This window comes from Diuraphis noxia, unplaced genomic scaffold (genome assembly GCF_037042655.1).
Source record: "Diuraphis noxia isolate RWA-SAM2 unplaced genomic scaffold, SU_Dnox_SAM2 contig0003, whole genome shotgun sequence".
NCBI lineage: Eukaryota > Metazoa > Arthropoda > Insecta > Hemiptera > Aphididae > Diuraphis > Diuraphis noxia.
This window is the reverse complement of record NW_028301713.1, coordinates 51,443,413-51,454,390: the sequence shown is the minus strand read 5'-3', so window position 1 is coordinate 51,454,390 and position 10,978 is coordinate 51,443,413. Positions and strand designations below refer to the sequence as shown.

The window sequence follows — 10,978 nt, the reverse complement described above, 5'->3', positions numbered from 1 at the left end:
TGATAAATGTATTCTTTCTTTTATTTTTTATTTATCATACAACAATCGGTTATTATAAACCCTTAAAACAAATCCACAATATTTTCTATACACAAAAAACAAACATCAAAATATAAATAAATATTGGTTACAGAAAAAAAAATCAACTACAAAAAAGTAATATTAATAATAATAGTAATAGTAATAATGATAATAATAATAATAATAATAATATAAATAAAGATTATACAATACATCAATAGTTTAAATGAATTTAGAAATTCTTACATTATTATATTTTGATAAGTATCAATAAATGTTAATAGACGGATGTCAAATTGACTTTGGTTTTATAAAATAATTGTTTATTTTTATCTTTTTAAATAATATCATATTTCTAAAAAACATCATAATATATTAGCATTAAGTTTATACTGAAAGTTAGAACATAATTGATTATATCAATGAACACAGGTGTATACATAATATATAATATTGATTTAAAATGGAATGATACAAAAATTAATAGTTTTTGGAATAATTCTGGTATGCAAAATGTGAGTGTTTGTTTTGTGTAATAAAGATTTAGTTATAAGTGATCATCATGAACTAAGGAATGTTAGTAAAAATAAAACATATGTCTGGAATGATATAAATATACTAAACTCAAATTGAAATTATCGATAAAAGATTTGATAGAACTTACACATGGTATTTTTTCACTTTGGTCAAAAAACACTTTATTATGAGAAATAAGAAAAGAATTCTACATAATATTACTTTATAACTCGTTTAGAATGTACATAATATATTTTATCATTAGTGTAAACACAGAGTAACTGTTCAAAATATTATGTTAACATGGATATTATAGTTTATGAGATTATTTTTGTCTTAGAATAAATCTAATTCCAACAACTATATGAACAATTTGAAATTATAAATATATTAGAATTTTTTTATTTAAATTAAATTGATTAGGTATTACAAAATAAAATCATGAAAATGATTAATAATCGAAGAAAAAACAATATTAACCTAGAGTATTAACTCTTAATTAGTTTTAGGTGCTGACCTGTCATTGACAGCAATAGACTTTCTTAACACCATACCTTTCCTTATTTGTTCCATCAGTGAATCATGACATGTGGCTGGATCTACAACCGAGTGTCTGGCAGGAGCAATCCAACGTCTGCTTAATTTAGGAGACCCACCTATTGTTTTAGGTTGCTGTTGTAATAGTCTAGAGCCTAAAGTTGCCATAAATCCAGTTACTGGCTCAGATGAACGGCTATTACAGCGATCAGCACTTGTTGACCGATTACTGGGTGTGCGACGCAATAAAATAGGACTCGCAGGTGTATGATTGAGTTGCGTTAGATTACGTACAGTTTCGGCCACACTTCCTCCAGACAATTTACGTTGATGTGTCATTGGTTCAGAATACACTTTTTCTGACGTTAATGATGTTTGTGAACGACTTTGCTGACGTTGTTCTGCAGTAATATCAAGCAAAAATGGTGGTGGAGGAGGTAGATTTTGTACTGAATTGTTTAAAATGGACGGTGTACGGCGAATTGGTGGAGGAGGCTTGTTACTCTGTATTGAAGAACGGCGACACAGTGTACCACTTCTAAGACTGGAATAACCTGCAATAAGAATAAATAAATTTCAATAAATATTTTTAATTAATTTCAAATAAAATAATAAAAAAACCATCATAATCAAATGTTAACAATATGAAAATCAGGTGAGGTTGTTAATTTTTCAAACCAATATCATTTAGGTATATTTCGAAAGGAAAAACTAAACACAAACATAATGAACATGCAACTTACTACTGTAAAACAAGTAAGTCTTTTAAAGTTTTTATTTTTGTTAATTTATAATTAATAATCAAATCACAAAAAATGTGTACAACTAAATACAATACCTAATCTATTGTATCTAAGGTTATGAGGGTATAGATTTAAATGCCAATTGAATTTGATTTTATTGTCTTACAATTTTGATTTTTAAGCCCGTAATATATTTCATACACCAAAGACATAAAATATAAGTTTAAAAAAAAATATTTTAAGTAAATTTTTCTTATATTTTATGAGAATAGATAAAATTTGATAAAAAAAAATCATAAACTATTTCAATAATAAGAAAGTGGGTATTAATTATTTTGCTGCATCATGTTATTTTTATTACATAATATTATATTTTTATATGTACCAGACGCTAGCAGCAACATAACGGTCAGGCCACTAAAATTGTTGTTATTGCAGACAATGTGCATTAGTAAATTAAATTATATTAAACATTGAGATTGTTTTATATATGATAATAACTTCAATCAATTGCTATAACCTCAAATTACATAAAAATCAAAAATATACATATTTTGTCAAATCATTTTTTTTCTTCTGAACATTATGTTAAAAACCCTTTTAAGAGAATTTATCTTATTTTTAAAACATAAATCCACACCTTAGAAATGAGTTAATAACTATTAGAATGAACACATTTAAATTTGTTATTTGGTATTAAACTATACAACTTGGAAAATATAAATTTTTTATGCCTAATGTCAAGGAAAGTATTTCTATTTTAAATTATCACTAAGTTTAGGGAAACTTAAAAAACTTAAAATTAGGTGTTATAGTATAACCATACTAAATCACTACACGGGGGAATATACATACCCAATGTAGATACAGGCCGTACTCGTTCTTTGATGGCAATAATATTTTGACTATCCAATGTGCAATATTTCAAAAGTGAATTTTCCACTTCTATATAATATACAAACAAACATACACAGGCAAGCACAATAGAATTAAAAGAAAAAAGAACGACAAAAATTGCATGTGATTTTTAAGCATTACATATACACAGAGAATAAAATATTCTCTAATATTTGGTCTCTAAAGCAGAGATTCCCAAACTGTGGGTCATGATTATATTTTTGGTGAACCGTATTAAATTTTGAATAACTTATATTTTTTATCATACAAAATATTTAATACTAGATAGCTATAAAAAATATATACAGGATTTTCCACGAGGATTTACCCACTGCGATATCTCCCGAAATAATAGAGATATCAAAGTTCTGGTTTTGTAATAAGACACACAAGGATAAGAACTACAATAATTTCTTATTTTAATGTTTTGGTAAAAAAGTTAAAAAATATATATTTTATTTTATTATTTCCAAAAAATTGGCTATATTGTAGCCGTATTGTAGAATTTACTTTTCTGAAAATAAAATAAAAATAAAATTTTGAAATGTCAATATTTTCAGAAAAATAAATTCTACAAAACGGTTATCTTCAATTTTCTTGGAAATAATAAAATAAAATAATCGTAGTTCTTATTCCCATGAGTCTTATTACAAAACCAGAATTTTGATATCTCCATTATTTCATGAGATATCGCAATGATTAAATCCTCTTGGAACACCGTGAATTAAGTTTATTATATAAACTTTATATAATATTTTATGTATGAGTATAACCTATGAGTATAAAGTCAAATAAATATGATGTAGTATTTTCAAAGTAACTAGATGGTAAGGTTGATGTATTGATGTTCAAATTTAGATATATATTTATCACTGAAAATTATTTATAATAATTATAAGTTTTACCATGATTCTGTTAGAATAAAAGTTTTCTCAAGATAGGTCATTATTCATAACTTTGAAGTATGTTGTGGCTTGGTAAAATTTAAACATTATTCAAAATGTGTGGTATCGTGAACATTTTTTGGGGAACCTCTGCTTTAGAGAACAGCCGTTTTTATGAAACATGAAAATACTATAACTATCAATGAAAATAATTATAATTATATCTAACATTTACTTGTATATTTTCTTTCTATTAATTATATAGTTAATAAAAATATTGATTATAATAATAATAATGAAATAATTCTATAAATTATTGCCTCTATAGACATAATATAATATACTAAATAGATAGCTGTCTTCATGTTATTATTGACACATATAATTTTTTTATCTAAGGGGTGAATGTATGATGTATAATATAATTTATCTGTAGGTATATTTTATTGGTATACCATAAAGCAGCAAGTGTTGTTAAAGTATAATTTTTTTTTATAAGTATACACCTTTCTGACAACTAATTTCAAGCTTTAATACATTCTACAGTTGGTAAAACAAAAATAGACAGCTATCTAGTTAATATTATATGATGTTTTATTACTATGATTATGATAATAAATAATAAGTGAAAAATTAAAATACCTAAAGTTATTTTTCATAAATTAAAGGTTGTAAAATAATTTGTTACATGAATTGAAAAATAAAACTAATAAAAAAACCAACACATAATTTTTAGACAAACAAATATATAATACGTATAATACATATAATCCATGAAGTACTTTTTCAAGTCATTTGTGTTAAAAGTAATATGTCTAGTATATAATGTGCAACTATTTTACTATTTTTATTTTTTTTTCAAATAAATTAAATTATTCATTCAAATACATAATATAATCACCTTCATCAGGAGTGGCATTTGATATTGCTGTTTGACTACTATAGCCACTTGAAGACTCCAGAGAACTCTCACTAGTGCTTTCCTTTCGATCTCCATCGTTCTGTGTTTAAAAAATATCAATTAAACAAACATATATGATAATATATAATAAAATCAATGATAGTAGTAAATAAATTAAAATCTACCCAAAATATTGGCTTAACAATAAGTTTTTGTTATCTTATTTTAAGTTTAATGTATTTTTGTCCAATTCACGATTGCAGAGGTGCAACCAGGGGGGTGGATTCCAGGTTTGACCCCCTCCCCCCACCAATGAAAAAAATTCTGGTTGGATATTGCAGTCTATTGACCATAAGATAGTTTTACTTAGAAAATAATTTATAGTGATTAAAGTATTTCAAGCAAGTAAAATTTTTGGATAGATTTGGACATTTTATTTCTCTTCATTATAGTAAAAACAACAATTAATTACTTTCAAATTTACAATTGAAGAAGGCTCATTATGCTGTGAATTTCTTTCTTGAGCTTTGTTTGCAGCCATACTAGCTAGTTCATGCATATTAACATATGTTGGTTGAATATATTCTAAACAAAAGACATATAAATAAAATAATAAAAATCACATGTGCTAAGCAATAACAAAAAAAAAAAAAGTTTTAGACAATAAGAAAATTAATAGTTTTATAATATCAATCAACAATTATAGTTTAAATGAAAAAATAGTAAGTCAGGATTTAAAATAAGGATTTAATTTTTAAACAGTTTTACTTTATTTTGTAACTGGTTTTAGTCACTAAAATTATCCAATTTAGTACAAAACTGTAAGAATATTGTACTATCATAAATAAAAAATGACAGTTTTTAAAATCAATGGTTCTATCCATTGAGAAATTATTATTTTAAGTCAGTTTAACCAGAAAAATTTGAATATATTCAAACCTATAACTGTTTGAATTGTGTGAAAAGAAGCTAAACACAATAATGTAAAACTGATAAATTCTTAGTCAAACTTAGAATTTAAGAATTATGATGAATTGGGATACAGTTATGAGAGCCATTGGTTTTTTGGATTTACACTGCACTACCACAGCAAATGTGATAAAATAGATAATAGAAAACAAAAAATAACATCTCTAAAGTTCAATCTGTGGACAAATACAGCTCCAACATTTTCATTGTGATAAAAATAAAAATAAAATTGTGTACATCTAATGTAAAACAAACAAATCCTATCTCAATTCAGGATCTAAAAATGAATATTCATTGTTTTAACAGATAATATTAATGTATTTTAAAACACAGAATAACACCCCAATTAATAATTACACATTCAACATTAAACGTATAAATTATAACATTGCTAACTAATAATTACTATAAAATATTAAAAATGGAAATATTTCAAAAAATGTATTCTTTTATCAAAGACTAAACATACAAAATTTGTAATTATAAGAACTATACTTTTTTTTACCAACCAATTGTTTTAAGTGAGGTTGGATTATAACTTTTGTGCATATTTCTGGACGGGACATCGGGGACATGAGCATAATCGTCTTGTGGTGAGACAACGGGAGTTTTATCAATAGAAGAAGAATCAGGTTGAAATGTGTAAGCGCTAAGGGCTGGCCGTTGATGATGGGCACCACCTGAAATTGTGTGTGGTCTTGCATCATTCATAATGGCTGACGCAGCACGTTCAAATTGCAATGTTTCCTGGGCATTTGGCCATGTGCCACATCCACCTTCAGAACTAGCAAATGGTGTAGATGGTGTACTGCTTCCAGCACTGCTACTATTGGAATCAGATGAGTTGGGAGCCTAAGAATAATAATATATACATATTAATATAAAATAAACTAAAAGATAATACCTAATAATATAACTTTATGCAGTGTTTCTAAAAAAACATAATAAAGGAGTCACATTCAATTGTTTATCATTTAGGCACTCACCTTTAAGTATGATTGTTGTTTTGTATATAGTGCATCTTGGGATGTAAACCCAGAATCTCGAGATGAAGCACTGCATAATCTACTAGGAGGTAAAGGCCCTTTGAAACTTAGCTCTTTGGATACTGGCTAGATTATCAAACACACACACACACAAAACATGCCAAAATAACTACATGTAATAAAAAAATGTAAATAATATTTGTAATCAATTTAAATTTTTGAACTACTTAAGTACATTAAATTATTTAGTTTGACAAATTTCAATGGTAGGTTCAAGTTTTTCAAAGTACAACATCTACTAAAATGTTGGAAATAAAATGTTTTTGGCTAATTTCCATTCATATTTTACCATTGAGTATTTCAAAATATTTTTTGATTGTAAATATATTTTCTGAATTATTCAACACATCAACTTAAATGATGATTGAAAAATAAATTATAAATTAACCTAATTAGAAAAAAATTTTAAGTATAAAATAATATTATAGGTAATTAATTTTAAGTTTGTATTAAATATTGCGTTTTTGAATTAATTTAAATTCAAATATAGTTATGTTTTCATTTAAGATTTGTAAGTTCAATTGTTTTTCCTGGAGGCATAAAAAATTATAAATAATACTTAATTCAACTACAATTGTGCAATTTAATTAATAAAAACACAATGATGCTGATACATAAGGAAAAAATTCATGCCATTGTATGTAACTTTTATTTGTGTCGATCAATGTCTAAATTAATACCTGAAGCAATGAGCGGCTCCAGTACTGATGGCTCGGTGAATGAGTACTGCCACTAGACCAGCTGTTTATTGAATTGATGGAACACATACTGGATTTACGTGAACCCAAAGAACTAGGACTACTAGGGGGTGTTTGGTGTGTCCATGACATTTCACTACCTTTATAGTCAATTAACACCTAATGAACATTAAAAAATCATCATTAAAGCATTATAATCATTACAATATATATATTTTTTAATTTTAAGGAAAATAAAAATAAGTTTTGTGAGGTATAATATCATAGCACAAAAAAAGAAATAAAAATAATTTAATTTTAATGAAGTAAGTGTAATTGAAAGTATAGGGGTGATAAATATAATATATATAAAAGACACACCATGAATCTAGTTCAAAAACTAAACACATAAACATGCCATGTGATATATGATTTTATTGGTTGTATTAAATTTATTTGTATTAAATTTTATCGATTTTAACAAAAAAAAAAAATATCTAATATTATGAATTTAAAAATGTTTTTTCTCTTAAATATTACACACTAATATTTTTACGACATTTAATTTAATTATTTTAATTATTAGTCAGTGTATAGAAAGTTCTACTTGAAAATTTAACTGTTTAAGCTTACTTAATATTTTGTTACAAGAATATTTTTGTTCTTATTCTTGAAAAAAATGAATACATTAATCTGGTCATTCATTTAAATTATTATTTTATAACTCTTACAAACATTAAGTTATTTAAAAAAAAATTATTTTTTATGTGCCTACCTATGCTATAATTAAATCTTATATAATAAAAAAATATTAAAATACAATTAATTATAAAACAAAATACTCATACTTATATACTTAATGATTCAATTACTATTTACTCTAGGGTTTAGTTACTGGGATACATTATTTATTGATCTAAAAACCAAGTTGTTTACCACTATGTTTCATATAAATTATATGCTATAAAATATATATATTTACAAAAATTTCTGTTTGGTAGACGTTTTTTTTTTGAAAAATTACTAAATTTATAATCTATAGAAATTGATATGATATAATATCTGATTGTGTATATAACTATATAAAAAAAAAAATTTAATATTTATTGTAAAATAATATGAATTCATTCATTGATACCATTTAGAAAAAAATTCAATATTATACAATAACATAATAAATAATAATAATATCAAAAATAAATGTTAAAAGGAATTTTGTTGACACAATCTACAATTTGTTCAAGTTCCTTTAAAAATATGAATTATATTCCTGTTCATATAGTTTTTGGTATATGAATAAAAGTGATGCTCATGTGCCATTAGAAAAGTGTATTACATGTATTCAATAAAAGTAAGGCAATTAACAAAGATAAGATGCAATTGATGCAAGATAGTAATATTACTAGAATTATACATCATAACTTTCAAAGCATGTATAAGTTATATAGTATAAGAACAAGAATTATCAAATTTAAACTATTCATACAAATAATACAAATAAAGCTTATTGGCATTTTTTTGAATTTGGTTGAAACATTGAATGAATAAATGTTGCATATTATAATTGTATGATATTTTAAAGAAAGTTTTTTCAAAATATAATCTAATCAAAACTCATTTAAAATTGCAGTAAAATTAGTGTAAGATCCTTCTAATTTAACTCATATTGCTTTGAAAACTGATTTTCAATTATACAAGGTATATTTTCAATTCATTAATACTTTAAGTATTATTTTGTAACATTATGTCCTTAATATAAAAATTAAAGGATTTTCAAACTGGAAATTAAAAAAATTTCCTTTACTAATTTTTCAATTTCTAAGATCAATAGTGGCACTCTTATATAATTTATGAACACTTTATTTCTGTTCTTAAGACACATAACTATAAAACCAATTTCTTGTATCACTCTGAAATTAAAAACCAACATGGTTTGCAAACTCTATTCAAAGTATAAATTATAACATTAAAATCTCAATAGATTCAATAGAAAAAATCAATCAATTATATTTACCTGTTCACTAGCAGGAGGTAATGAGTATGGCTCAGTGGTATGTGCTTCTAATTTATCCATAACTTCTTGTAAATGAGATAATTCCATAAGCATGGCCACTTCTTCTTCCTAATTATAAAATTAAACACACAATTAAGTTTAAAACATTATATATTGTTATTTTTAACAATTAAAAAAATATACATTGAACTTACGAGGACTGGTTTCAAAATTGTAACAAAAATACAATAACGACTTCGTTCTTCAATTAAAGCTTCACGGACAGCTCTTTTTTCTGTTTCTTCCAATACAGCTTTCCTGTCAGAAACATCTTGCAAGGCTTTATGCAGTTCATTTATTTTAGCACCTTTGCGTGCTTTTTTTTGTAAGCGCAATGTATCTGTAGATCGTTTTTTTAACTCAGCTCTTGCTTTTTTATATTCTAAAAAATGTACAGTAACAATGGTTTAAATTAATAAAAAGAAGTTGTTAGTAATACTGTAATTAGTGAATTATAATTTAATAAATAATTAAAAGAACATAATATAACAGTAGTTAAAATTACATTTAAACACAAAAGTAATTTTGAAAAAATAAATACATGTATATTTTTTCCATTTATTAACAATAACTATAAAAATGTTTTTATTATGGAAATGATAGAATTTGTCTTTTTTATTTAAGTTATTAAAAATATAATACCGGTTTCTGAATTACACATTATTTAAAGTGCATCATACATTTTTATACAACAAATGGGTATATGATAAATATTAAATACAAATCACATCATAGATACCTACACATATTAAGTAATAAGTAGATAGTTACTAATAAATTATCTTCAAAGTATATAATGTTTTATCACTTAAATTCTTTTTAGGGCTATAATAATAAATTAAAAGCTTATAAATAAACAAAATAAATCATCCTATAGCTAGTCTAATATCAATAAATTGTTATTACAAATATATAAACCATGATTAAGTTAAAATATTATAATTATTTATTTCCTTGAAGAATGCTATTGAGAAAAATATTTTTTAATCTGGAAAAAAGTACGGGAGAAATTATTTTATAAGTTGTCTGAACTAAATATTTAATTTGTGCGGAAAGAAAAATAACTGTTATACTTAAAATTTTAAAATCATTTTGAATTACCAAGAATATAAAAACGGCCATCGGTGTGAACACTGGACGATTATTATTTTATTTCTGTGTGTATTAAGGACAATGGCCAGGTGGGTATATTGGAATAAACAATATTCTTAATCTTTGCTTCAGCCTTGACTTTATTTGGTGTAAATTGTTTATATGTTTTTTAACGCAACTATGAAGTGAGTAGGCTCGACCGGCAAACGAAAGGTACACAAGTAAGAAAAGATCATATTATCTAAATCTGTCACCTGACATATAACATTATGGAGATAAATAGCAATAAAAGTAAAATTAATGTTTCACTTTTGTCCTAGATACTGCAGGAGTCAAAATAAAACAGGTGACATTGGACCCCTTATAACACCAAATTACACCTCTCGTCACTGAAACCCAACCAGGATAAGTTGCGGTCTAACATATACTCATATCAACGATTCGTAAATTATATGACAAGAATTAACGGTTTTTATTCCATACAATATAGTATAACACTATAATACGTAGGTATATCATATATAGGTACGTACCCATTCCATTTATATTTTATACTGAAAGAGAACTTAATATTGATTTTAACATAATATCTTTGAAACGGAAGTGGAGTATATTATAATAAATTATACTCTAATTATTAAG

At 24.9% G+C, this 10,978-nt stretch overlaps 1 protein-coding gene across 5 annotated transcripts in view; it reads right to left on the bottom strand.

Annotated features, from left to right (window-relative positions):
• Nucleotides 1–10,978, bottom strand: part of mim (missing-in-metastasis) — a 36,954-nt gene continuing 25,976 nt past the window's right edge. For 2 of the 5 annotated variants that reach the window (XM_089222315.1, XM_089222316.1), the window contains 9 exons: nt 9,400–9,626; nt 9,206–9,313; nt 7,195–7,371; nt 6,455–6,580; nt 5,978–6,320; nt 4,972–5,084; nt 4,500–4,599; nt 2,673–2,762; nt 1–1,628 (listed from right to left, as the gene is read on the bottom strand). In XM_089222315.1, the coding sequence (XP_089078441.1) occupies nt 1,033–1,628; nt 2,673–2,762; nt 4,500–4,599; nt 4,972–5,084; nt 5,978–6,320; nt 6,455–6,580; nt 7,195–7,371; nt 9,206–9,313; nt 9,400–9,626 (1,880 nt within the window). In that variant the 3' untranslated portion in view covers nt 1–1,032. The remainder of the gene's footprint in view (nt 1,629–2,672; nt 2,763–4,499; nt 4,600–4,971; nt 5,085–5,977; nt 6,321–6,454; nt 6,581–7,194; nt 7,372–9,205; nt 9,314–9,399; nt 9,627–10,978) is intronic. The other 3 variants (XM_089222319.1, XM_089222318.1, XM_089222317.1) reach the window with 3 other exon arrangements.